Source organism: Periophthalmus magnuspinnatus, chromosome 13 (genome assembly GCF_009829125.3).
Source record: "Periophthalmus magnuspinnatus isolate fPerMag1 chromosome 13, fPerMag1.2.pri, whole genome shotgun sequence".
In the NCBI taxonomy this organism is placed as follows: domain Eukaryota; kingdom Metazoa; phylum Chordata; class Actinopteri; order Gobiiformes; family Gobiidae; genus Periophthalmus; species Periophthalmus magnuspinnatus.
The window spans coordinates 8,068,320-8,094,983 of NC_047138.1; the positions used below are offsets into that span (position 1 = coordinate 8,068,320).

General features: G+C 40.3%; 3 protein-coding genes across 6 annotated transcripts; 2 read left to right on the forward strand and 1 right to left on the reverse strand.

The window, feature by feature from the left end:
* The first annotated feature begins 56 nt into the window (after positions 1 to 56).
* map6b (microtubule-associated protein 6b) lies at positions 57 to 4,774 on the forward strand. Of its 2 annotated transcripts, XM_033977677.2 has the most exons (4): positions 57 to 959; positions 1,643 to 1,844; positions 2,028 to 2,058; positions 3,353 to 3,430. In XM_033977677.2, exons 1-3 carry the CDS (start codon positions 316 to 318, stop codon positions 2,052 to 2,054), a joined length of 873 nt encoding a protein of 290 aa, XP_033833568.1. In that variant the 5' UTR covers positions 57 to 315; the 3' UTR covers positions 2,055 to 2,058; positions 3,353 to 3,430. The 2 variants fall into 2 exon arrangements, with proteins under 2 accessions (XP_033833568.1, XP_033833567.1); XM_033977676.2 differs by lacking the exon at positions 2,028 to 2,058 and having other exon boundaries at positions 3,353 to 4,774.
* A 672-nt stretch (positions 4,775 to 5,446) lies between these two features.
* On the forward strand, positions 5,447 to 9,100 carry zgc:112083 (uncharacterized protein LOC550461 homolog). 2 transcript variants are annotated; one of them, XM_033976658.2, is made up of 10 exons: positions 5,447 to 5,520; positions 5,755 to 5,934; positions 6,025 to 6,251; positions 6,325 to 6,442; positions 6,577 to 6,729; positions 6,799 to 6,873; positions 7,135 to 7,255; positions 7,391 to 7,529; positions 7,896 to 8,020; positions 8,321 to 9,100. In XM_033976658.2, exons 2-10 carry the CDS (start codon positions 5,787 to 5,789, stop codon positions 8,742 to 8,744), a joined length of 1,530 nt encoding a protein of 509 aa, XP_033832549.1. In that variant the 5' UTR covers positions 5,447 to 5,520; positions 5,755 to 5,786; the 3' UTR covers positions 8,745 to 9,100. The 2 variants fall into 2 exon arrangements, with proteins under 2 accessions (XP_033832549.1, XP_055081765.1); XM_055225790.1 differs by having other exon boundaries at positions 5,768 to 5,934; positions 8,321 to 8,960.
* A 2,979-nt stretch (positions 9,101 to 12,079) lies between these two features.
* On the reverse strand, positions 12,080 to 26,375 carry LOC117379964 (mediator of RNA polymerase II transcription subunit 13-like). 2 transcript variants are annotated; one of them, XM_033976656.2, is made up of 30 exons: positions 25,420 to 26,375; positions 24,671 to 24,905; positions 24,314 to 24,482; positions 22,248 to 22,393; positions 21,966 to 22,163; positions 21,561 to 21,743; positions 21,326 to 21,482; positions 21,139 to 21,246; positions 20,314 to 21,021; positions 20,016 to 20,232; positions 19,878 to 19,905; positions 19,671 to 19,789; positions 19,488 to 19,578; positions 19,217 to 19,413; positions 18,942 to 19,132; positions 17,956 to 18,836; positions 17,699 to 17,863; positions 17,405 to 17,628; positions 17,112 to 17,307; positions 16,668 to 17,031; positions 16,339 to 16,555; positions 16,048 to 16,239; positions 15,747 to 15,970; positions 15,532 to 15,674; positions 15,295 to 15,453; positions 15,030 to 15,209; positions 14,808 to 14,953; positions 13,552 to 13,716; positions 12,997 to 13,097; positions 12,080 to 12,924 (listed from the first exon to the last, which is right to left on the reverse strand). In XM_033976656.2, the coding sequence occupies exons 1-30, from the start codon at positions 25,483 to 25,485 to the stop codon at positions 12,792 to 12,794; spliced, it is 6,303 nt and encodes a 2,100-aa protein (XP_033832547.1). In that variant the 5' UTR covers positions 25,486 to 26,375; the 3' UTR covers positions 12,080 to 12,791. The 2 variants fall into 2 exon arrangements, with proteins under 2 accessions (XP_033832547.1, XP_033832546.1); XM_033976655.2 differs by having other exon boundaries at positions 17,699 to 17,866; positions 25,420 to 26,374.
* Between the last annotated feature and the right edge of the window lie 289 nt (positions 26,376 to 26,664).

The following is a 26,664-nucleotide window of genomic DNA, read 5'->3' on the forward strand; positions in this document are numbered from 1 at the left end:
CTGTGAGATTTCCCGTGTCCTCCATTAAGGGGTTAAAGCTACCTTGTCTCTTCGTGGCCAGACGCTGACAAACCCGGGTGATGGTTCACGGTGCAGGCTCACTGTGCAGACCCCATACATTTGAAGGCATCACGCAAACGTGGGTGGGGTCGTTCAGATGCGCAGCCAGACACAAATGTGCATCATACGACTAAACCTCAAGTGCATTTGTACTCAGCCTGTGCCTGCTTTGTGTGACCGCTAAGAAAACGAGTCTGTCTTAGTTTTGTAAGTACGACTTTACGTTTCTTTTTTGTACATTAGTCGTTTTATATCATGGCATGGCCGTGCATCACGCGTGCTTGCTGCATCAATCGCTTCTGGAGCGAGCTGGACAAGGCGGACATCGCTGTGCCTCTGGTTTTTACCAAATACTCGGATGTGGCTGAGGTGCAGCATGTGGCGCATCATCCGCAGCCCAGGCCGACTCGCGCCGCTGCTATTGCCATAGAAACCCAGCCTTATTCTGGGGAGCAGGAGCAGACCGCAAAGGCACCGCCCGCTAAAGATGGCTCTTCTGCGTCCGTCATGCGCCAAGATTTCAAGGCGTGGAAAGTGCGTCCTGAGCCCAGCTGCAAGCCCAGAAACGAGTACCAACCATCACCGACCCCGTTCATCAATGAAACTCAGTACCAGAAGGACTACAAGCCCTGGCCCATTCCGAAGAAGCATGACCATCCCTGGATCCCTAAATCCGCAGAGGCGGAGAGCGGGCCTGAAAAAAGTGAGTTAGAGGAGAAGGTGCATGAGAAAGAAACCAAAGGTACGAAGAAAGGACCGTCCGAGGAGAAGAAAGCTGCGATCAAATCTGAGAGCCAAGTGTGCGCAGAGGTGAGCGCCGAGCAGCGCAAGGGCCGCGCGGCCGCAGACGCACTCAACAGGCATATCAAGGAGGTCATGACCACCTCCAGCAGCTACAGGTAAAACGGGTAACAGCATGAATCACTGTATTTTTACCACATGTTTCATGGTTATTCGATACACCGAGTCCGCCGGTGTATAGGCCTTTTTGGGAAGGAATGATCATTGATGATTATCTCTAGTTTCATCCCACATTATCAGCAGCAGGCAGGAAAGGGCTGCATAATTGATTATCTCTGCCCTATCTCGTCTCTCAGTAGCCTACTTCCTATCAATAAGGAACTGTATGAAGGAAAGGGTTTGGATCCAATTTCCCACGTTATCTCTGAGTCTGATACAAAGCCTATACCTTAAATTGAATGAATTGGTTCCTTGCATCACCTATGGATGGTAAAAGTAGTAGCCTATGTAACAAAACATTAAAACTTTATGGCAGCATTAGTATCAAACAAAATGAAATGTGATGTAGTCAAAGGATATGATGCACATTATCACATGAGCTTTGGTAACTCAGACCATGTTTTTGATAATAGCCTATGTCTGGAAATAACAAAACGCCAATATAGTGACAAGAATGTGCATTTGATCTTGAAGCATAAGTAGCAGAGAACACAGAAGAAAAAAATAGACAAGAGATAAGTGTAATTTATTCTCTTGCACTTGGCACCAGTGTCTGTAACATGATTCTGTGAGTTGCATTGTACAGCAAAGGACAGAGTGTGTTTTATATCCATGTTAACAGGACAGAGTTTAAGGCATACAAAGATGTGAAACCAGCCAAGCCCATCAAAGCTCCTTCTCAGTACAAGCCGCCAGGGGAGGAGACCAGTCTGGAGACCAGCTACAGCGCCACTTTCAAAGGGGAGCAGGTCAAGTCTCATCCCACTGACAACAAGCTACAGGAGCGCCGCAGGATACGGAGCCTCTACAGTGAACCCAGCAAGGTAAAGGCAGCCTGCATTCAGCTGGACATGGCATAAGATACAATATTCAATGCATTGGTTCATGGTTAATTTGTCAAACTTTAATGTTTGCACACATTGGCCTTTTAATAAAAAGTATAATAAGAATAAATGAATTGCTGTTTGGAGGTGTTCATATGGCCACTCCCTGTCTCATTCTTATAGGACGTCTCAGAGACTGGTCTGCTGTAGTCAGGTGTGTTTTCTGTTTCTTCTAAAGGCATGGAGACTGGTCCAACACAAATGTGCATACCAGCACTGTATGCACTTAAATGTGCCAATTCTGTCACCCAACGTATCCAATCCAAAAATGCCCTCACCGTTCATCTGTCAGGCCACCACGCACCACCTTTCACTGTACTCAGAGTTTGATACATATTGGTTGTTTTTTGTGAGACACTGGTAAAGTGAAATTTGAACAAACTTGTTACTGCTGGAGGTGGTATATTGGAAAAATAATATCACACTTATCACATGCACAGTCATGCACAGCCATCCACGAGTGTCCTAGTCCTACAACATCACCATAATTAGCAACAGAAATATATTAGTCACATGCAGTTTCTTGTTCTACATAACCTCTATCCCCTGTAAAGGTTTAGTATATTACATTAAGCTGAAGTGAGTTGGATGGCTGTGCCCAAGCCCCCTAAAACAAGGCACATTTTAGCATAGTTATGATGTATTTCCATTATATTGTCTAAATATCATAAATGAATAAAGTAATTATCTTTTCTCACTTCAGCGGAAGCATAGTACATGAACTTGTCCGCACATTTTGATCAACTTTCTTTTTAAAAAAAGCATGCCGTATTTATGCATTGGATACTAACGACTAAATTTCTTTTGGTCATCCATCAGTAAATAATATGTGTGGAAGAATACTGGACACAGTGTGCTAACAAAAAGTTACTGCGCTATGTCTTCAGGACAAGGGTCATATGATTTATAGCCTACATGATTTTTGTCTTTGTTTATTTGTGTAATGGGTGAAATTACCCATGAATGTACATTGTCCATGTCCATTGTATGTACACTGTGTCCAGCACAGAGAGATAATCAATATCGTACTTAATCCTACACAGTCCTACACTGAGCTGCTATAGCAGAAATTTTATATCCATAATTTATCCATAAAGAAATGATTACGACTTCTGCGCATGAACCACGTTTAATGCACAAAATCACTCTTTGTGCTGTTTTGCTTTTTATTCAGTTTCATTTACACCAATGTCATAAGTTCAACACTTGCAAATGCCATTGGCCTTTAAGTGTAATAACCAGCATGTTATTACATTTTTTTTTCTGTACAATAACAAAACAATACTAATCCAATGCAAGAAAAAAACACACTTCATAAACTCCCAGTGTAGTTCTTCAGGTTCCAGAAATTCCAGTCATTGCCATTTAATGTAAATAAGTTTAAATGTTTAAAGGTTGTACATGACATGATTCAATACTATTTTGAAATCTTTTTTTTTTTTTTTTAGGTGGACAAGCCAGTGCCACGTGCTAAACCCAAAAAGACACCAACGACAACAACAGGAAAGATGGTGAAAAAGGCAAAAGAAAAGCAGATTTCTAGTTCTCTGACAGCTAAGAAGAAAGCGGGCACTGCTGAACCCAAACCTGAAGGAGTAGTGACAAAGAAGAGCAAAGAGCTAAGTAATAGACTGGCAGAGGCAAAGCATTAGGTCTGTAAGGTGACACTTTTTCCAATTTCTTTTGTTTACTTGTAATTTTGTTTTTGCTGCCTTGTTGTTCACTGTTCACTTCACTCTAATGAACACTTCTTCTAATGCAGTCACGTTCCGGTAATGAGAGTGTCTGGGAGCAACACACACAAAATAGCTTTATATTTTGAGCACATCATTTGCACATATTAGCAAAGTTTAGTTTAACCTTAACTTGAAGAGCCATGAGTATACATTCAACATGTGTACAAGGGCATTGTATAGGGCATTATTTCTATAGATGCCTGAGAAAAATGAAAAATGATTGTAGAATGTTAGGTGGGAGATTTAAACATAATTGTGCTAAGACAAATCTGTTCTAAGGTTTAGTTTTTACAGTGCCTCAGTCATGGTCCTGGTCTTCAATTCATTGTTCTGATTTGATATCTAGTTTCATCATTTGGGTTGCCTAGACAACCAATGAATTGTAATATAATATTGCTACAGCTTGCATGGAGGAGGCCATCTTTGGTTACATTTAGATACAAACCCCACATCTTAGCTTGTAAATCAAATCAATATGCATTAACATACAATGGCCATTATAGTTTTAATGGATATTATGCATGTGATAGTAGTAATACACATTTGTCACATCAAGTACATCACTGAAAAGGATGTCTTAGTTTTGTAGCCATTTAAATGGTAGGTCAGGAGTTGAGCAACGAATATCAAAAGTTGTAGTGGTGTCATAGGGTTCCCAATTCCCCTTTTAAACTGATAAAAAATAATTAGAAAACATACAGGTATTATTATAATATATAATCACCTGGATTGGCTGCTACCAGGTGTTAATGGACAAAGAATAGGCCAGGACTTGAAAGGATTTGAAGGTAATAAACAATGCTGCTGTTAAAAAGTCTAAAGTTGCGCAAATTGCTGTAATGTGTGTACTGTTTTTATCACCATCACAGCCTTCCCTTTGTAGTTGTAAATGCAACAGTGCTCAAATAGAGACACAAGTCCATTTTAGCTTGTTTGGATAGGAGGTCATGTTCAGCCTGTCCAAACTGGTGCTACAATATAATGTCATGTATTGTCTGGTGTGAGCTGTGTATGGTGTCAGACCCAAATGAGCTAAAGTGACTATAAGACAATGTTGAATCACTGCAAATGTTCTGGTAGTGTGCTTGTATCCTCAGCTTGCGTTGGATGAATTAAAATGATAATACTGAACAATGTGTTGGGACTTTCCATTTCTGTAAATACTGTTCTGTTATTTCTCATTAAGTCATCTGGTAGTTTGTCTGTAGCTGAAGGTTATTGCAGGTATCGAGACGTTTCAGATGGGAGAATGTCTTTGCCCGCTTCGTCTCATCAACACTGGAGTGGACACAAGGCAGATGTCTTGCTCAAGGGCACAGCAACAGCATACACTGGTCTGAACGGGGTTGTAACTGCGGTTTGGTAGACTGAACAATTTCTCCAACCACTGAGACAATGTCACCTTTTTTTTTTTCTGGCACTGCAAACTAGTAAATTATGGACAAACAGCAATATTGTACTTGGAGATGAAACTGACAAGGGTGCATTATAAGAATCTCACAGAATCCAATAAAGCAGACTGGACTTTATATTTAGACAGGGATCTGAGCTGCAGGACTGAAAAGAACGTAGAAACAAGAAAAGGCAGATTCAAGTAATTTAATTTTTAACTAAGGTAGTGTCGTAGTCTAATTACTTTCATACGCCTCAAGTTTTTTTGCAGACAGCGCATAACGAACAATGACTTGCAGGTTGCATTGAATTTAGGTCAAACTGAGAAAGGAGAGAAATTAAAACCACCAACAGGGGGCAGTATGAGCCAATGATAGCACAGAGAATTGAAATGTCACTTCCGCTATAACCGGAAGTAAACAAAATCACACCAGCAAGGAGGGAAGAGTGAGGGCGCAGTGGGCAGCTCCTGGCTCTACAAGCGTCTTGTAAGAAAATTAAATATATTCTCGACCATTTCAAACATAACTTTTTGATTTAAACTACTTTCCCAAGTATAGAAAAGTTCATAAAGACAAGGCTTCAAAATGACAGGTTCATCAAATGTTAGTGTCGTAGCTTCTTGTGAGAACATTGAGTTTACCAAAGTGATTATTTAATTATTTTACATGTTAAAACTCATCACAAAAGACGTTTATGGCACCAAGTTTTGTGTTGTGCAGCTGTTCTCTCCAGGTAGTCCTCTCCGGCCATAATGTCCACTAAAAGACTGGAGAAGTTTGAAGTGGTGTGTGGGTGGGCTTCATGCGGCTTCACGGGCTACACCATGGAAGACCTGAGTGTCCACATGTCCCAGCATTTGAAGGACTATCTGGGAGACAAGGATGCAGCGGAAGAGCTGGGTGAGCCCCCTTCACTGACAGTGCTCAGAGATCTATGTTCTGGTCATTTTGTGTGTGTTTAATTTTGTGTTTATTTCTATGTGTGTCCAGATGAGTATGCCTGTTTGTGGGATGGTTGTGAGTTTCTCTCTATGGGTAGTCCACGAGAATTAGAAATCCATGCTTACTTCCACAACTACCACAGTAAGCTCAAATACGCTGGTTCACAACTGCTAAAGCAACGTCATGACCTGCCGAGCTGCACTCTGGGCGCTCACAGCAACAACCTTGTCCCAGAAGGATCGGAAGGATTTGTTTGCCAGTGGGAACACTGTGATGTAAGTATTTGTACTTGTCATCATATTGCAGAATAATGGTCAGTTTAACGCAATATATAATTTTGCCAAACAGAGCTCTTTTGACAATCCTGAGTGGTTTTATCGTCACGTGGACAATCATGTTGAAAGCTCTGAACCTCAATCTGTTAATGAACCTCAGCAACAACAAGCTCTGTTCTGCCACTGGACAGGTAATTTGAGTCTTTCTTGTTTTAATTGTATATGAATATTATACATATAATATATTATACATTGGTGAATATTATATCTATACTAAGTACCTTTCTTGATAACCTGGTATCTGGAATGTTGTTTTTATATTAAGGCTGTGATGCTTTCTTCAAAATCCGTTACCGTCTGAGGGAGCATGTGCGCACTCACACTCAGGAGAAGCTTGTCGCTTGTCCCACCTGCGGCAGCATGTTCTCCAGCAACACTAAGTTGTTTGACCACCTCCACAGACAGGCAGCACCAATCGGTAAAAAAATGTCAAAACACTTTTCATTGGAATTAATTACATACAACACTAACTTTGGAACTCATTTAGAGGCACTTGTGTGTGAACATTGTGGGAAAGCTTTTTCTAATGAGAGACTTCTACGGGACCACGTGCGCCAACACGGTAAATACAGTTTATTCCTTCTGCCATAAAACTTTTAAATGGAATGCAAATTTGCTAATGTGTACCTTGATGCACTGAAGTTTGAATGCATGCTGTGTGTAGTGTGTACATGATTTTATTTTTGGAGATCTGCAAACTGAATTGCTCTTTGGGATTAATAAAGTTGTTAATTGATTGATTGTTTAGATGTTCGCCAGAGAAATTATCAATTAGACATTGATCTTAATTAATCTGACCTCTTTCCACTGGTTTAATGTGAAGTGAATCAGGTGAAATGTCCCCTCTGCGACATGACCTGCACCACTCTCGCGGCACTGAAAATACACATCAGGTTTCGTCACTGTGATGAGCGGCCATTTCCATGCGATTTCTGTGACAAAAGGTACATCTTCACAATAAATAGTTAGATCACATATAGATGAATAACACAGACATATTATACAAGGTGATTTTAAGTGCACTTGTTTGCTACCTAATTAATTGCAATTAATTGTACACAGTGTAATTTCTCATACAGATTTAAAAACCAGCGTGATCTGCAGAAGCACTCAGAGATCCATAATGAGGGCTCAGTGTATCAGTGCACTGTCGAAGGCTGTGACTATGCCTGCCATACCTTTCAGACCATGAACCACCACTTCAAAAGAGTTCATGAGGTGTGTATTTGTCAAACTTAAAGCTGCATTATTTCTGATTTTCCTGTATGCATTTAAATATATCTAATGAATCCCTAGCTTGGCCCGAAATCAAATTTCATTTTATTCATTTACAAGAATAAAGTTGGGCTAACCAATTATGAATGCTTATTTTCCTTTGAATGCAGCTGGGAAATTATTGACTGTTGTTTTTCAACCATTCACTCCACTGATGTCCAGTGTGTGTACTTTTTCCATTGAAAAAAAAGTATAACATTTCCCAAATGTGTGTTGGGTAGACCTTTCCATGATAAGTAATTCATGTGCATGAATATTTGGACTGTGTCAACTTGATTATATTCTGACATATGAACATTTCTGTTCCAGGCTGGGGGCATGTCTAAGTATAAATGCCATATTTGTGATAAGGTTTTCTCCTGGTGTTACACTCTCACACTGCACCTGCGAAAGAAACATGAGCTCAAGTGGCCCTCCGGACATTCTCGCTTCAGGTTTGAACAAACTACTTTTACTGATAATGGAAAGTACAGTATTGTAGAGTGTTTAGAGTATTACATTCTGGTAAAATGATATCAGGAAACACTGTCAATTTTGCTATAAAATAAATTGCACCCATTTATGTCACACTTAAATGTATTTGTTTATGTTGTCTTGTTTTTATTCTGGTTTTATTGTCATGTATTTAACTATACAGAAAACAACATGTTTTTTTCCCAGTATTGTGCAGACCTAGTCCTTTTATATTTTTATATTTCCCAAATATGTGTTTACCCTGGCTTTTCTCCTTTTAGATATAAAAAAGACATTGATGGGTTTCTCAAAGTGAACATGGTGCGCTTTGAGACTGTGGAGGTGACTAAAGAGATTATGAAGAACATGGCCAAAAAGCCTCAGAGTGCACGCAAAAGTCCGAGAGCTAGCACCAGTCGTACTAGGAAGTCCTCTGTCCCACCTGAGAGCTCTCCTGTGGGGTCATCGTCACCATCATCCTGCTCCTCCTCTTATTCCTCACAGCTGTCGGGGGAGGAGGAGGACACGCCCGCTCAGGCCAGTCCCTGTGATTCCCCCATGTACTGTGTCATGAACACTGTCCCTCACTTAGAGGAGGAGGAGACTGGGCACTTGTCCCAGGACGACTGCACCAACGGCGGGACGTCCGGAGCTGTGCAGGCCCTGACAGAGGTGGCCAGGGGTTTGGGGATGGATGTGGTGTAGAAGCATTTCATCTGATGGTAATGTTTTTATATTGTACTTGAATTGTTTCTTACAGTGTTATAACTGACATTTTGTTTTTAATTTTCCTCATGTTTTTACTATGGTTTTAGCCTTATCATTTTTGCACTTTGGTGTACTTATTAGACCTGCATATTAAAGCAGGTGAATGTCATAACTCCTATACTGAAAGTATTTTAACATTTTATCAACTGATTTTATTTGCTTTTTTTATACTCAGTGGTCAAAAGATTACATTCTAATTAGTATATTTGTACTTGTATTTGATAATTGTTCAATATTCCTGCTCAAAGTTTTAAATAGAGTTTTGATACAAATAAATATTGTCATTCATTGTTTTCAGTGTTTTCTATACTAACTGGTCAAGTGTTTGCGGTAGTCCTATTACATTATAATCTAAAATGTTACATGTTGGATAGTGTGTGCACTACTGGTGTCCATGTAACATATTACAGATACACCATTGTAAAGTATTTCTCAAATAGTTGACTGATCTAGCCAATCCCCAAATATCCAGACAATAGACATCTAACTATGTTTATTAATAAAATAAATTAATACTATACAACATAAAGCATAAGTAATAAATAATAACAACTTAAACATAAATGTCTATTTATTGGGACACAGACTGTGCAGACAGTGCCCTGATCCCAAACCAGTAGTTGTCATAAGCCCATAATGAGGCTGGTGGAATCGACAAATGTTGCACTTTGAAGTTATGCTCCGGTGCTTGAGTCAAACCTAAGGAGCAGTAAAAGGGTGTTCTTGAACTCACCAGCTTAGTATATTTATCATTTGATGACATTTGGTGTCTGTACATCTGATTTACCCTGAGTGAGTGAATAGACAGTAGAGGATTATTCCATCTTTCACTGTTGGCGTAAAAGTCTGCTGTGTACAAATTTGGAATTGTTTGTGACAGGAAGTCCATACTAACAGACTTGTCTCTTTGTCTATCTTTCTTTTGCTTCTTGGCTTTACAGGTGCTGGGATACTCTATGCGGCGCTTCCTGTACCGAAGCCTCCAGCCATAGCTTTTTGACCTCAAATTACATTCAAATTTTGATTTACTTTCTCCTTTGTCATTGCAGATCTGGTTAGGAGGCAGTTTGAGCCATTGTCTCTCAGTGTTTAGATGATGTGATAGGAAAGAGTAAAGGTGAGGTGAGTTTGTGCACGCTGACCCAGCACAAGTATCTAAAATGCAAAAAAAAGGATAGCATTTAGAATTATTCTTTATTTGTAAGTATCTGTCCAATATTACACACTACATGTCACTCACCTAAACTACATTGTAGAAAAGGGTCCTTCATAGTTGCCAGTTCTTGATGCTGACTGTTACATTTAAGTTGAGCTTTCTACAAATGAAGAAAAAAAAAAGAATTTGCAATAGGTTATTTTGTTATATAACCCATTCAAGTCACACAGAATATGGTCTAATTAAAAGAATACATTACTATAATTCTTACCATTTGTTGTTCCTTGTAATAAATCTGCCATGCAATATAAACATGCATGGATCCCCATTTGCTCTGCTTCTGCGGGTGATTAAAGGTTCAGATATATATTTTTTCTAACCATTTATATATTTATAATCCATATTATTTTGTAAGTACCATATGTAGTTTACTTACTGAGGATACGAATGACTTTGCATAACTTGTTTTGTGGATGGAGCTTGTAAATGCATGCATTCCTGATAATGACAATGCTTAATAATCTGCAGAGGAAAGATAAGAAATGCGTCACACAATATCATATTTTTCCTTAACCTTATAATTAGAAACCGTTATATTTTCAAGGCAGTCTGCATTAATATGGTACTTGACCTTTGTGAAAAAAATTCAAATTACTACTAACTCAGATTGTCAGGTTATCTATGTCCGATCCTATTGTCAGTGTGCCAGTCCTTTTATTTAATTTGAGATACATATGCTCCGAGGACAAATAAAGAGTAATGATGTATTGATCACAAGTTATAAAAACATGACATACAAATGGCAAATATTTTTGTCAATCGTCTGAAGTCTCTTTTCACTTAAGCATGAGTAAATCCTATAGTTGGATCTCACAAAGACAAGATTAGTTCAGTGTGCCACAAGGAGACTTTAATCTGATAACAAAGCTGTCTGTTGGGAGCTCAAACAAGAATGACTGAGGAGAAAACTATTGTGGGGTCATCTGAGGTTGTGCAATAGACCAATCTAGTTACATTATACTTCTATGTTAAATGAGAGTTTTATGGACAATTGATATGCCTACTATTCACCTTAGTAGTTTGAAGTTTTACCATAGTTCTTCACCCTTATGTCAACAGATAAGATGTCTTTTCCAATCATCTTATTTATCTAATTTTTTTTTTTATCATTTTCAAAGCAGAAGGCAATAATAGTTATTGGATTACCTTGTTACAAAATGTTATAATTCAGTTTAAGGTGAGAAACAACAATCACTAAAAATGATAGGTCTATATTAATTTAAAAATAAACTCAATTTGAACAATTAGAACAATTAGATACATGCATGCATCACTAAATACAACATTTCTACTCACCTCTTTTCAGCCTGTAAGCCGCTGTGGTCCTTCACAAGTTGTGTCAAATGTAAAGTGCCTCTCATGAAGAGCAGCCTTTGGCAACTGCTCGGCACCAAATCAATCTGTTGGTTACCAGCGCTGACAAAGACTTAACTACTCCTAAAACCTCAATGTAATCCAATCAGCTCACTAAACCTTATATCCTTTAGATAATTAGATAAGTGTGTGTGATATTTTGCAAATAAACAATAAGCCAGAAAGAAACAATGCAATTGTTCTATAAAATTATCCGCTGCAGGTCTATAAGGTCTATACAGTTATCGCAGCCATAAGGGGAAACATTGTAAATATTGAATTCTTTGAAAGGCTTGAGGTGGCACAAGGGGACTGTCCTGAATAGTTCCAAACAAACTGGGCTAACCTCTAAATGTATCCCATTAGGTACAAAACACGATGCTGATTGGATGAGGCTTTGTGATGACATGTTCTCTTTGATGGGTTAATGCCAGTCTCGCTAACCAATCCTGTTGGGTTTCTGTGCCATAAAAAAACTAAAAATATTTTAAGCATCAACCAGACACACTCAACAAACTGAAATAACCATATGACTCAATACTGACCTATATATATATATATATCTGTTACTGCGAGATATAATTTCGAACAATTACCATAAAAGTTACTATATCTGTTGTGCAATTTTAATTGTAGACTTTTGTAGTGTTAGGATGTGTTTTCAGTCAGTTACTGTCCCTCTAAAAAAGTTGAGCTCAGACAATAAGGTAGACGCACTTTATTCCTAAAACAGAAGCTGCACCATCAGTAGCGGCACACAATTATATGTACACATATACACACACACAATTACCTAAATCTGTTATATAAAATATATCATCTGACAATGTACCTTTTAATTATTCTTCAGAGCTCATCAAGTAACTGTGCAGGAGACTCTGGAGCTGAAGCAGACAGAGGTAAGTCTCATCCACTTGCTGGGTGGGACTTCAATGTCCAAACCACCGTACTTCATTTTTTTTTACAGCATGGCAATAAAAAGGTCAGCACCCCTTTGAAAAAAATAAGATTCTAAAAGCAATCTACAGCAAGTTCACTTGCAACAAAGTTTTTCCATGATGTTACTGAGAAATTACACTTTTCAAACCAATTCCTTTACAGTGAGATGTACACACCCTCTAGGATTTGTAATATATATTTATATATAAAAAGATATTAAGCATTAAAAATTCCACATTTAAAAACTTAGAATAAATAATATATGCAGGCATTTCATAAGATAAAATTTCATAGATTGCAATCTACAGTCGATAAAAATTTATTCTCCTTTATGAAACGTCCCTTGATCATCCAAATAGTTAAAATGGATCCTTGGCATCTGATTGGCGAGTTCTCCTTGAGGATGGAGAGTGTTTCAGCATCATTAGTTTCCACTGAGAGCACGTCCAATCAGACCTCCCCCGCTTGATGCTGCTTCAGAGCATGTTCATGATAAAGTTATACATTTGTGTGAGCACCACAAAGTGAACAGGCAGACAGGAGCGGCGGTCTTGAGTGGCAGGGTCACATGTCAGCCACGAGAGGGCGTTGTAATGCTCCAGAACAAATCTGTCAACAGAAGCAAAGCTAAATGAATGCTCGGTCTTCTTTAAATGCTAGATGTTTTTAATATTGTTTTACCTGAGCACATCCGAGGTATGATTTGAGTCCAGAGGATGGGAGTGTTTACTGTGCAGCAGCTCATCTGACTGGACAGATGACACATGCAGGTGCAAAGAAGCCTGAAGAAACAAGAGCCCCATTACAGCCATCAGTTTTATGTGTTACAAAATGACATTTATTAAACCACTAGTACACATGACATAAACAAATGAGTACTATAATACTAAAAATTATTTTAATTTCACATTGTTCTAACATATACATGTTCATTGGCACATAACATGTGGGACACTGGCCTTATTTTACTAATATGGTTTCATCTCTGAGTTCTTCACAGCTGTCAGGAAGAACATTTAAAATATTAAATCAACCATTCTTAGTTGGAACGTATTCGTGCTTTTGCAGTTATAGTTATAACATTACAAAAGTCATATAAGCATCAGATTTCTCCTTTTCATGAACTACTATTTTGCCCACTATCTCAAAGAGCACCTGGTAGGCTACTTGAAGATCCAGTGACTAGTTAAACAATACAATAAAGTAAATGATTTGACTGAGGTAGTTTGACTGTACCTTGAGAAACAGTGGACACTGGTCCTTGGCTTCAGGACAGGCAGCCCAGAACCAGTCTGGTAGAGGTCCAGCTTTGGCTGTAGAAACGAAGTAACCCAGAGCCATGGGCTGCTGCAGGATGTTCAGAGCCTCTTCATGAGACTCCATTCGGTCTGCACTTTGACCCTATAGAACAAAAATGTATACATTAAAAAATAAATTTTACCCATTCAAAAAAGGACTAAAGCTGTGACAGCACATCTTTTCTCCAGTTTTGCAGTGGCCTACCCTGCTATACCATCTGAAAAAGCTGTTCATTTAAAAAAAAAAAAAAAGGTACACTATGAAAAACAAGCAGGTAATCCTACTAGGCCAAGTCACAAGTCAGATCTGTGGAGAAGTAACTAGAGATGTAATGATATCGGCGACGATATCAAGGCAATTTTGCTACTGTGATATCACCTTCTCTTTTTGATATTAAATATCATGTATTTGTTCGCAAAATAATGTTACATTTGAGTTTGTGTCAGTGTAAAAAAAAAAAAAATCCAAGACGATTATGTCACCCGTCAGATCTGCAGTTTGAGCCAATAGGATCGCACGCTGCACACTTTCCACAATTGCGTCAACAACAGGTGGAAGGTGTGGTTTGCTCAGCTTTCCTCTATCCATTCTCTTTTTCTCAGAGACCCTGTATGCTCCACTGAGTGAGTTACACAGTGTATGCTGTGTGAGACACAGTATGTATTCTCAGGAAAAAACAAGCACCATGAGGACTCGCTTGGCAAAATGATGAATTTGTGGACGTTTTCTGAGTATCAAAGTCCAGTCCAAGCTAAAAGACTTCAGAGCAACAGTGCTGCCCTGCAACAGCACAAGGTATGTTGCAGAATACAGCCAGTAATTGACATGTTTTCTAATGCTGACAAAAAAAACAACAAAATAGAACATAAACTTTTCTGCAGTTTTTTTGGGTAGGCAAGGGAAATTTGAATAAGGCCCAATTTTGTGTTGTCCTTTAAAGCACTTCATTTATAGAGCACAAAAGTGTTTAAGCAATTTTATAGTTTTATTTTGTTTGGACATTTTTACTACTCCACCACATTGGAGTCGTTCACATTTTTCACTTTTTTGAGCCCGATTACAGATACAGCTGCATCAGTGATTGGTTGTTATCAATAAACCGCTCATATAGTCTTTGATATAACTGAGTCTTGCACAAGGCTACAGTATTTTTTCATATGAATATGTGATAGTTGATGGTTTAAAGCACTGACCTTGCTGCCGTCACCCCCCTGATGGTAATGCGATCCCGGTGAGTGGACAGGAGAGGTGGTGGGAGAGTTTGGAAGGATGTTGATGAGATCTGGATCCACCATGTCATTATCAAACAGGTCAAAAAAACCCATCCCGTCTGATCCATCTGCAATAACGCAACACAATAACATTGTGAGGAGAGCTGGTAAGTAGTAAGTACTTTCATGCATTTCAAAACATACCATTTATGGGGTTAAAGTTGATGTCGATGGGCTCAGTGGTGTTAGTGTTGACTTGCACCATGGCTGAGGTTGGGAACACCAGGATGTGTGTGCAGGAAGTGTCCTGAGGAGTGCTCAACTGTGATGTCTGCATGGTGAGAGTGGTGCTGCGGCCAAATACAGAACCTGTTGAAACTGAATCTGAAAGACAAAAACATCCTGGTTTATATGGGATTCAAAAGATTATACAATTAAAATTATAAGTAATTTTCATAATTTTATATACCTGGCATAATTACAAAGGAACCCTGTGGCTCCATGGCAACCAAACAGGCACTAAGGATGCTGGGAGTGTCTGAGGCAGAGATGCCACACATTCGACATGTTTCTTTCAGACGTTTACTGAGGGACTGGAGATTTCGTCTACTAAGCAGAATACTCCAGTCTGTAAAACAAGATAGAAAACAGTTAAGTTTTAAGTTCAGGTTAAAAGTGACTGGTCAAATTCATTTTTCCACCATACCTCTCAGTTCTCCGTGACCCATTCTGCCAAGCCGTCCAATCACAACCCTCCAAGGCAATGACGTCACCTGCACAAGACCCAGACACCAGTCCCAGAGCTTCTGCAAGCCCAGTCGCCGGGCGGAGCCTTTTTTCCGACGAGCCCTGAGTACATAAAATAGCATGTTATTTCATAGAAAAAGCCATGTGAAAGCACTAGTCCGTGTGTCTACATACCTGTTGGGGACATCAATACTAATGACACAGGTCTCCAGCAGTTCTCCATGTTGGTCAGTGCAGGAGGCCAGCAGCCAGCGCTGGTCGTGGGACAAACAGTAACCAACAAACAGGACATTGTATTTCTGAGAGGCCTCTCCAAACGTTTCCCCCAGTTCGGTCTGCTTGTCTTTTATTGGAGCCAGAATAAAGGGTGGCGTGTACAAGCGTTGACACTCTGGTCTCTGTTCAAAGAAAATGTTTTGATGAAGTGACAATTAACTTCAGGTCACTTCGACATTCATACTAATACTCATGTTACCTCTGGGTTCTTTAGAGCCATGTCAATGGCAAGCCCAGGACCAAAGCCTGTGAGGGTCTTGAAGTTTGTAGAGGTGGGCAGAGGTCTGCGACACTGTGTGAACACTGAGAAAGCTAAAGATTTGAGGTGCTGGCTGTAGAGATGACGCTCCCCACTACGCACAGGCTGAAGCATATACTGACATGGGACAATCTGTAGAAACACAACAATGAGTTGAGGAATACTAACCATTTTGCATCTTGGCAAAACAAATCATTAAATTGCATTTTAACATCATTGGTGAAAAGATACCTGAACTGAGACTGCATTTCTAATATGAGGAGGCAGTAACTGCAGCATCTCCATGTAGCAGCATAACAGCCCCAGAGTGTATGTGCTGGAGTGGAGCTCTCGGTCTGAATCCTCGTAGCTGAAGGGGTCTACTATATACACCACGATGGCAGGTGGGTAAGATACAGCATGGGAGTCCCCATCTGTGGGCTTTCCCACTTTATCTCGGTCCATTGTGCTGGTAAGAGAAGGATGCCTTTCAGATAACTGATATTTTGACACCAAGTCATAAGAGGATTTCTTCATCATTGTAAGATTATAAGATTATATAACCTCTCTGTGTAACTTACCTCTCTGGAGCCTCAGTAATCCCTGGAGTCTGGTTAGTAGATGACCCATTGTCTGTCCCAGAGTTTTGCTGATTGGACTGTGGTCCATTCTGTGATATGCCACCCTGCAGGCTAGCTCCAAAAGGAGAGTAGGAGCTTGGTTTGGCAGATGCCATTGATCCAATTGTCTGTGAGCTAGCAGAGGGTGGGGTGGTACTGTTGACTGGATTGGGCTGGGCAGAGCTGCTGCTGGAAGTGCTTGTGTTGGTTCCCTGGGATCCTGAGGTGGTGCTGGAAGAGTTACTCTGAGGAGGGGGAGGAGCCACTGAAGGACTGCGCTGGGACAACAGAGAGCCATCCAGAGACTGTTGTGACAAGTAAGGTGCTAAAAGAGAAAAGAAAATAGTCAGACTGATTTCTTCCAGATTGATCACCATAAATGGGCTTCAGGTTGTATGCAAGTACCTAAATCATAGCGGCACACTTGTGCAAAAAGCTTGAGCCTATTGAAAGCTTCATTGTTCCCATCTCTAGCACCCATCTTGAGAAACCAGTCGCTGAGAGCCTGCTCCGTCATGCTTCTGTCTTCTGTGGGACCGACTTTCAAAATACCCTCTGGGTGACTCTTACAGATGGGCCTGTGTTGCCCAAGTTGACATGCCTGAAGAAAGAATAAATGAAAAAGTTTGAATCATTTCTGTCAATTAGAATTCTACGGGACATGTTGCAACATAGATTTAATCAAGACACATGCTTACCTCATATATCGCACTTAGATCTTTAAAAAAGGTCTTTGCACCCCTAAGCAGAGCCTCATTTTCAGGGCAGATGACGACATATCCTACATCTCTTTGGGAGCCAAAGGGATCAAGCATAAGCTTTTCCCAATAGGGTAATCCAAAAGGAGACAGTACCACAAAGTCATACTCATAACCGACCAAAAAGGTGGGAATGGGCAAAGGCTCAGGGGACTCATCAGTACCTGTTAAAGAAATAAATAAATATTCATTTATTTTATTTTTTTAACCAATTCAGTTAATCTATGTACTTACCGTACGAGCCTCTTCCAGCCATTTTGTGGAACTGTTGCCAGGTGAGTGGGCCCTGCACACCCCATGAGCGTACACTTCTTTTCTTCTGGATCGCATCCTGAAGTACAGGCTGCAGAGACAACAACACCCGCAGGACATCCTGAGAGAAAAGCTGGTTCATCGTTGCTGCTTTAGAGGGGAACAAAACAAATTAATACTGAAATCTGAGAATATTACATGTGCTAAATGCAGCATTTTCATTAATTCAATGTACTTACATTTGCACTTTTGCCATTGATGAAGACAGGTACTTTTTACTAGAGTTTCATCTACTTTGCCGCCCGACATATTGTCCATAAACTGCCTACCATGTTCCAGAGCCATGTAGCAGTCATTATAGCAGTCTCTTTCCTCCACCCTCAGAAAAGATGCTGTGGTGGAGCTTGGTCTAGAGTAATTGACCCCAGCCAAAGGAGCAAAAGGGTTGGTGCATTGGTCCTGCAGCAGCAGAATTAACTCATCTGGGGGCTTCTCCTTCAGACTGTTGGCCTTGTGTATGGAGGACCCCCGAAGCTCCTCAAAACGCCTCTCTGTGTCCCGACCAGCATCTGAACCTCGGCCCACCACATCCAATTCATCCTCCAGGAACAGGCCAGCCGATTGGCCAAAGCGCCGATTGGAGACGGCACTAAAGCCACATGTACAGGGATACTGAGCTTCCCCATTATCTTTGAGGTACACACCCACATCTGCACCTCGAATGTTCATGTTACAGACACATACGCAGCAGCTGTCAAAGTTGCAGTCTTTGAAGAGATTCATGACGGACTCCGACAGGATAAGTGTTACATACAGACTGTGCGCTTCAGGGATAGAAGGTACAGTGGCAGGCTCCACAGAGCTCAGTGGGCGACAGGTGGATGGGGTGGAGGCGGGCGAGTATAGGTCTGAGTTGTCGTACTTCAGTGATCCCTGGACACTCGCTGGACCACCACGAGGAGTGCGTGGGGTCCTGGGTGTACGTGGGGTGGGTACAGAGAAACGGGGTGTGGCCGGGGAGGGAAGGATGCCCGGGTTACTGTTGCTAGGAGGGGCACTGGTAGACACAAAGGGTGTTTGAGTTTGAGGTGTGTAGGTTTGGATGTAGTCGGGCTCCACACTAAAACCACAAATACAAAAAAAATTAAAAATTTGTGTTGCATCTAATTTTGAATGAGTTGCATGTAAAAGTAAAAAAAAGAAAAGAAAAGAAAATCACCATTACCTGTCTTTAGGGGCTGTGACACTTGATGGCATCAGTTCCATTTTCCCCATGGTCCAACTGGGCGTGTACACACAGTCTTCTGGCAGTTTGATAGGTAACAGACACTGGCTAGGTAACGTCTTTAGTGGAGCATACATGGAACAGCCAATGAATGACTGACATGTTTCTGATTTGTAGACAAAAGAAAAGTCCTACAAAAAAAACAACAGAACAAGTTGTAGAATTTACATATATATATATATATTTAACTTTAGGCAGATGGCATGAAGACTTACCTTAATTTCAGATGGCTTCGGACTACAGAAACCCTCCTCTACCTCCATCTTGAAATGGTTGTTCAGTTGACTTCCATCCAACAGTGTCAGACCAGCCCCAGCTTCCAGACTGTCTTTGCTTCCCGAGTTCATGGGAGAGTACCCTTGCTGCTCTAGGGAGGGCGGTGTAGGGAACATCTGGTGCAGATCAACTGAGCCTAAATAGAAGTTATTGTTAATGCACACCCGTCAGAAACCATATTCTATAGCAGACTTCTCATAATATGCTTACTTATGGATGACAGGGGGTCAGAGGCAGGTGTTTTAGTGTCTTTACAGCCAAACTTCTCATCTGCAATGATGCCAGCACGTTTTGAGCCAGGCTGCGCAAAAAAAAAAAGACACTTTCATTAAGATGATGTGACATTAATTTAAATCTGTACGTTATACTCTGCAGTACATTTAATGTACATACTGTTAACTCATCATCTGAGTTGAAGATTTTGTCCAGGTCACTGTAGGACACAGCTAGGTCATTCTCATGGATGAGGCTGGTAGTGACAGAGGGTTTACTGCCTGATGCACACTGACCCTCTGCAAAAAAAAAAAAAAAAAAAAAATGAGTACAACCAATTTAAATGTTATTTATGATACAAAACAGGCATTGTTGGAGATAACTTGCCATCAGTTGCTCCGTTTCCTTCATCATTCTAAAAGGATAAAACAAATACAATTTTAGCTTTTCCTTTGCAACAACAAAATTCAGTATTGCTTTGCGATAGACGTATACATTCATCAAGACCATGCTAACTAAGCTCACCTTATGTTTCTTCCCGCCTTCTCTCTCAGGTCCAGATTTGTCTTTTTTCTCATTGAAGACAAACTCGTCTTCTCCATCTTCAAACGCGTATGGGTCTGGTTCATCACCTTGCTCCTCGTCTCCAGTAACAGAGGCAAGATGGCTGTTTCGTCGCTGAGCGTAAGTCTTCACCAGCTCCTGGGAAACCTTCAGGCGATGTGTGGACGTTGACATCAACCTACATTTTACATGCATTTACTATTAGGCACAGAATTATACTTGCGGGTATAGAAACTGATCTATTTAACCTGTTACTTACTCTGTAACTGAAACTACACTTTCTGTTCCTCCACTACCATCGTCACGCAGTTTGTCCAAAGGTAGCTGAGGGGTTGGAATGTTGGTACCCTTCTTCCGGGGAAAGTTGAAATACTTCCAAGGATTGTGGGAGGAATCTTCGTTTGGATTTATGGCAGAGCCAACAAACACAGTGGGTTCTAGTGTTTCATTGTAGGGGGCGGGAAAGGAGAAAGGCATTGACATGTTTTGCAAAGAAGGCTCATCTGAAGAACACTTCTGGGGCACCAAACAAGGCTCCACGGATGGCGGGTAAAAGGGCTGATGAATGGGTGTTGAGTTTTTCATATCACCAGGAGTCATGTCACCTTCTACAGGATCGCATGGATGTGGGCTGAGAGGAGGGGGAGGTGGAGACCCTACCAAGTCTCCAGGAGGGCCGTGTGCATGCAGCGTAGGGGCTTTGGGGGGCACATTGTCCACATGGTGTAGGCTTGGGTAAGTACCCTCCACCTGTGATCTCAGACACAACCTCTGCGCCTGCGGCTCCATGGACTGTTCGTCACACACAGAGTTACGGTGATGGAAAGGGGTTTGTGGACGCTTCTGCTGCTTCTCTCCTTTCTCCAACTTCTCACCCAGTTTATGTTTTGGGGCAGACTGGTTGGGTTGAATGGATGAAGGTGGGTGTCCTGAGGTGCTGCTAGACCGCTGTTTTTGACCTTTATGTCTGAAAAAAACAAAACAAAAAACAAAAAAAAAACCCAAACCAACAAACATTTAAAATTAGTTTGGCAGATTTCGAACAAGCAAAAGGCAAACAAATGTTGTCATCAGTCAAACTAACCTTGAGCAATTGCAGTGTGGTTTCCGTGTGGGTTCAACAAAATCCCAGACTGCAGTTTTATCAGATTCTTCCTCACAAGTTCCATTGATCAGTGTTGGAAACTTCCTCCTTGTTAATTAATTTGTTCAATCAGTTTACAAATAGCTATATAGAAGTTGTTTGGAAATTTGACAAAAACAAAACTTACTTGCTCCCTGGGCGAGTTATATTGTACTCCTGCCATACAGACTCTACCATCTGGCTGGCAAGTCTCCGTGGTATTTTACCTCCATGAAGGCTATGGTTAGAGTTATAGCAATCAGATGAAGAAGAGAGTTTCAGCCACCTCTGTGCTGGTGGATGATCTGTAAAGAAAAAGACATACGTACGATTGTTTGCAATTCGGCAATATAATACTAAATGGATGTAAATCTTGAACTTACTAGTATGTGCCTCCTCTGGTGAAGTTGGGGGTGTTAGAGTAACCGAAGACATGGAGGGGTCTCTATGCACAGCCTGACCACCACACATGGGTGAGGAGTTTGACGAGGCCTGGGGAACCATCACAGGAAGGTCCGAGAGGGGCAGGAGCACCAGACACGCAGGATAGACCATCCGCACTCCAGCTGCAAAAGTATATTAGTCATTACACACATATATGCATTTGTATGCAATTCTTCTAAATGTACAGAAAATTTTGTCGTACACAGTGTAGTATGAACTTTTTAAATCAATGGAGAACATGCAAAAAAATCACCACCAGTAAAAGGTTCCCATGTGTCAGAACCGAAACCAATATGCTTAACCGCATAGATGAGTGTGTATGGTTACAGCACTAATCGACTTACCAACCAGGACTTCAACAGCAGCCAGAGAGTCATCCTCCCAGTCTGTGTCTTCCATCTTCTCCTCCTGAAGATCCTTGGGACTGGGACCAATGGGATAAAACTGCCTCCACTCTTCAATGAGCTTTTGAGTGGGATGGTCTGACATCTTGAATGCTTGGCCAGTAAGGGTCCCATTTAAACCATAAGGACTTAGGATGACTGCAAGACAAAGTAAGAGCCATCATGCAAATGTGTATGTAACAAGAACATTTCCAAAAAATAGGTTTAAAACAGTGCTCCAACCTTGCATTGGACTGGAGCTTTGCTGTGCAAGGCTGAGGTGGTCCTCACTCAGCTGCTGAAGGGGCTGATGTTGAGCTATCTCCACACTCGTGCATACATTGCTGTCACCGTGCACGAAGAAGGTGAATGCGCAGGACAGGTGCTCACTGAATAAGAAAAAAATATATTGTTGCCAGTTGAAACACTCTTGACTGGCTAGTCAGGATAGTGCATTGTTGTTCATTCAAGGGTCAAATTTATCCTGTTACACAAAAGGAAGAGAGCTTATTACATGCTGATGTAGCCTACAACTACTTGTAGCCATACCATGTTAAAAATGTGTGATAAGATGAAGAAACTAAACTCTACTGGACCTGGTTTGCAATGGGATAGGAGATCCACCGACATATTTAACATTTTGAATATGCTGGTGGATTAAGTGCATTTTATAAATAGAATGTACATATAGTGGCTCAACAGAGAAATACTCTTATAAAGGTGCATTTTGTACACTGTTATATGAAATATGTTATTGCATGAATTGTCATATTGTGATATTATCTTAATTGTGAGCCATGTATTGTATTGAATCGTCACAGATCCTGTGATTCTCAGCCCTAATGGACTGAATAAATAATGCAGTAAACCGCCTTTACCTTGAAAGGCACAATATTAAATCCAATGCAGCATTAATTTTGTTATTATCAACATCATCATCATCTCATTAACTATAATGAGTAAGCATAAATGAAAACTTTCAAATAAATAAGTATCTTTAGTACATTTAGCAGTCCACTATTACAGAAGTAGTAAACATTGACATGGTTGTGTAAAAGCACAATGCAGACTCAGCATTTTTCAAAATACTACCCTGTTTACCAGCCAAATAGAAATGAGCCAACTCCAAGTTTAATTGCACTGCTTCTTTTAAAACATGCTAGCATTGAAGAGAGGCACCTTTTTACCATCTACAGTCTTAATAGCAATAAGCCAACTATTAAAACATGCCACAAAGATCTGAGATAAAGAGCTGAACAACAAATATGTCAGCTAAATGGGCAAAGGAAAAGTGTCCATTCAAATAAGGTCCTGTATTTCTTGATAATTATATAAGATGTATGTAAGACATTGGGAAAATTCTATTTCTTACAGACCAATCAAGAAGCACACTTCTGTGGATTAAGTCCAGCTTAGTCCAGATGTAGACTTGACTTTGGACTTCATGGCTACTCAACTAGGACACTTTAATTTATGTGTTCATGTCATGTGCAATGTATTCCAGGAATGTATTACAGTGGTTCTGTAATAAAGCTTTAATTTCACAAAGCTCAAATCGTAATAAAATGCATCACAATTGTTGTGAACACAAGTTAGTATTCAAATCAGAGAAACACCTGCCTTCACAGCTTCCAGAATACCCTTCCACTCAAAAGTTGTATGTTTTTGCCAACCCATAAAGGAGCAATAGGTCAGTCCAAATTTTGTGCACATACCACAATACCCATCCCAGTTATGTTCCATTATTGGTGAGTGACAAGATAATTCTACTGTAAATTATGTCATTTCTGAATAAAAATGGTAATACTGCAACTTTCTGGTTTGTTAAGGGGGTCATTTTCAACACAGCAAAAAGAACAACTCCCATCATCACAACAGCAGATGCTGCACCAATGTAACATTCATTAGACTCACATTTGAATATTCTGAGATTTAAAATCAGTGCCATGTTATACAATTGCCTTTATATATATATATATATATATATATATATATATATATATATATATATATATATATATATATATATATATATATTTTTTTTTTTTTAACTTATGCAATTTCTATGTTACAGCTTGAGGAGCAAACCTTGAGTGCTGTGGCCAACATTTATTCATTTGAACTAAGTATATAGAGCAAATACATTATAAGCTTATGAAAGCTTTATAAATACACATGTAATATCCCATTTAACTATGATTAAAAAGCTTGCATGGACTGTAATTGTGGACTAATGCATACATGTGCATTTATGAAAATAAAGTTAAGAACAAACATGATGATTTTCTAATCAGTCTAACAGGACATACCTTTTATTAAGTGTCTTCTCATCTTTCTGGTATGGCTTCACAAACCACTTGCCTATGCGCACAAAACCCCGATTCATGAGACAGCGCTCCAACAGGTTGTGGATGGCTTTAAACAGGAGTGTACGACACTCATAGGACAGGCCACTCTCCCACTCGCCATCCTCTTCACCTAGAGCCAAATAACAGGCGGTTCATTATACATGAAGACATTTCAGATAACAAAAACACTAGAAAGGTAAAAATCCTTTTAGTTTTTTTCCACAACAAAACTCAAATTACTTTTTAAATACTTTCTAAAATAATTTCTTAAACTAGAGTTTGCTTTAGTCAGTCACTCTGAAGGCAGCCTGCACTTACTTGAGAGCTCATTGTGAATAAGTTCAGCAAAACTGGGGTCATCCCCCCACCAGAACAGCCAGAGCTCTCTGCGGCCAGGAGTGTGATGTCTTCTCCACACACTCAGGACATCTGCAGCCAGGCAGCGGCTGAAGCTGCACAGGATGGGATCCTCTTCAGTCACAGGGAATAGGATGGGTGAAGATGTGGGTCCTTGCCACACAAAGCGTCTCCATTTTATTCCGGTCAAATCAGCCTTTATTACAGTAAAGAAACATTGTAAGAGTGGGAAGAAATGCAATGTAAAACAGTAGTTACTGTAGAACTGCTCTGCCATGTGTTTGTTATCATCAATTATGTCCAACTGCAGCATTTAACACAACACAGACATCGTACAATTTCATTAAAATTATCTAGATATTGGAGGAACTTGGGTCTTTCATAAGAATCACACGGGCCTATGGAGCAAAAATAGACTATAAGACACACACTGACACTGAATTAGCAGAATCCACAGTAATGCATAGCTTATTACTACACTAGTGTCATGCATCATCAGAAAATAGATGGACAAGCCGTCATTTTGGGCTTAATATCAAAATACCGATAGTAAATCCCTTCATGGTTTGAAACTTGGATAAATCACTATTTGCAAGTTGCAGGCCCAATGCCTTTACGCCAGTATGCACTGACGTTATAAAGCTTGTTGCCTGATTAGCCAAAATGGCTTTCTGGCCTGAGTGTGAGAGCTAACGCTAGCAGAGACTTACCAGGCAGAAGAGGTTGGAGTGGCAGTCCTCCAAACTGGCCCCGTTTGGTACAAAACACGATGTCATCCTTTTACTGCGTTGCTGGATTCTTTAAGTCCATCGTTTCAATCACCATCGAGGGCAATGACTGGTCCCGTTATTTTGAGTTAAAGCACTGTTTAGTGCGAGTTTCCAGTTGAAGCGCTGGCCAACTTCGGTGCTAAAGCTAGCGCTGTTTATATAGACAACTTCTAGCCGGCGCTAGCCTATGCTAGCCTTGTGGCTAAGCTAACAGGCTCTGATAGCGTCAACTATGAGCTTCTAGCTGTTCATCAATCCTGTTTGAAATGTATTGTCTGATCTGGATAGCCACAAGCCTACCGCTACTACTACATAACGTCAAATCAGAAATCAAATTATTACTGGTTCAGAACAATCTAGTAATTAATTACAATAATAAGAAACGGTAATCACGATAAAATATGACCCCCAAAAGTAAAAACTTTACCCCCAAATCGTGTGCCCCTCTAATGCTAATGCTATTGCAGGCTAGCTGGTCTGAAACAATTTCAAAGCAGAGGAACTCTCCCCTCCCCCTGAGCTCTAGCCAGTTAGCACAGAAGCTAACATACCAGAGCTCCAGCGCTAGCTGCTAGCTAAATAAAACAATTAGCTACACCGCCCTCCTTCCTACTAAAATCATCACAGCACTCAGACATAGTAAAACAACTCGTAAAACGGCGGATGTTCTAGATTTGCAGGGGTACTCATCGTTTACGCTTCTCTCAGTGATCCATAGCTCCTGCAGATTTCCATTATTTCAGTTCATGGATTGAATTCTTTAATGGCGGCCAGGAGGACAACTCTGCCTCTCAACTCCTATTGGCCAATTTGTGGTAATGGGGGCGTCATCCGGCTTCAAGAAGCTCCATGACTTCACAGTTTACAAGATGAAAGCTCCACTGCATCTGTCATACTTTCAGTGGTCAATGAAGTGATGTCTGTTTCTAAACATGTTCCTTTGAAGTGTGAACTGAGTCTAACTATGGCTTTCAACTCCACACAAACTGTGTTTGCAACATTTTAAACATTGGTGATGAATAAAAGTAATTCTGATCCTGATTCATTTAAAATGAATTGCCAACAGACAGAAGGAATGGTTTGATATTTTACGCCTTTTTGGCCGCATGTGCATGCAGAGTATGCAGACTGCTGCTATTTGTGGAGCAAAGTAACGAGTATATTTGATACGTTCATCTTAATTAA

What these genes read in the sequence shown, in the direction of transcription:
- map6b (XM_033977676.2), top strand. Translation starts at nt 316, where the DNA reads ATGGCATGGCCGTGCATCACGCGTGCTTGCTGCATCAATCGCTTCTGG. An exon ending in ACCACCTCCAGCAGCTACAG is followed by an intron (nt 960 to 1,642) that starts GTAAAACGGGTA and finishes CCATGTTAACAG; the next exon opens with GACAGAGTTTAAGGCATACA. An exon ending in TCTACAGTGAACCCAGCAAG is followed by an intron (nt 1,845 to 3,352) that starts GTAAAGGCAGCC and finishes TTTTTTTTTTAG; the next exon opens with GTGGACAAGCCAGTGCCACG.
- zgc:112083 (XM_033976658.2), top strand. Translation starts at nt 5,787, where the DNA reads ATGTCCACTAAAAGACTGGAGAAGTTTGAAGTGGTGTGTGGGTGGGCT. An exon ending in GGACCACGTGCGCCAACACG is followed by an intron (nt 6,874 to 7,134) that starts GTAAATACAGTT and finishes TTTAATGTGAAG; the next exon opens with TGAATCAGGTGAAATGTCCC. An exon ending in ACTTCAAAAGAGTTCATGAG is followed by an intron (nt 7,530 to 7,895) that starts GTGTGTATTTGT and finishes TTTCTGTTCCAG; the next exon opens with GCTGGGGGCATGTCTAAGTA.
- LOC117379964 (XM_033976655.2), bottom strand. Translation starts at nt 25,485, where the DNA reads ATGACATCGTGTTTTGTACCAAACGGGGCCAGTTTGGAGGACTGCCAC. An exon ending in TGCTGTTGAAGTCCTGGTTG is followed by an intron (nt 21,744 to 21,965) that starts GTAAGTCGATTA and finishes ATACTTTTGCAG; the next exon opens with CTGGAGTGCGGATGGTCTAT. An exon ending in ATTACTGAGGCTCCAGAGAG is followed by an intron (nt 16,556 to 16,667) that starts GTAAGTTACACA and finishes TTCTCTTACCAG; the next exon opens with CACAATGGACCGAGATAAAG.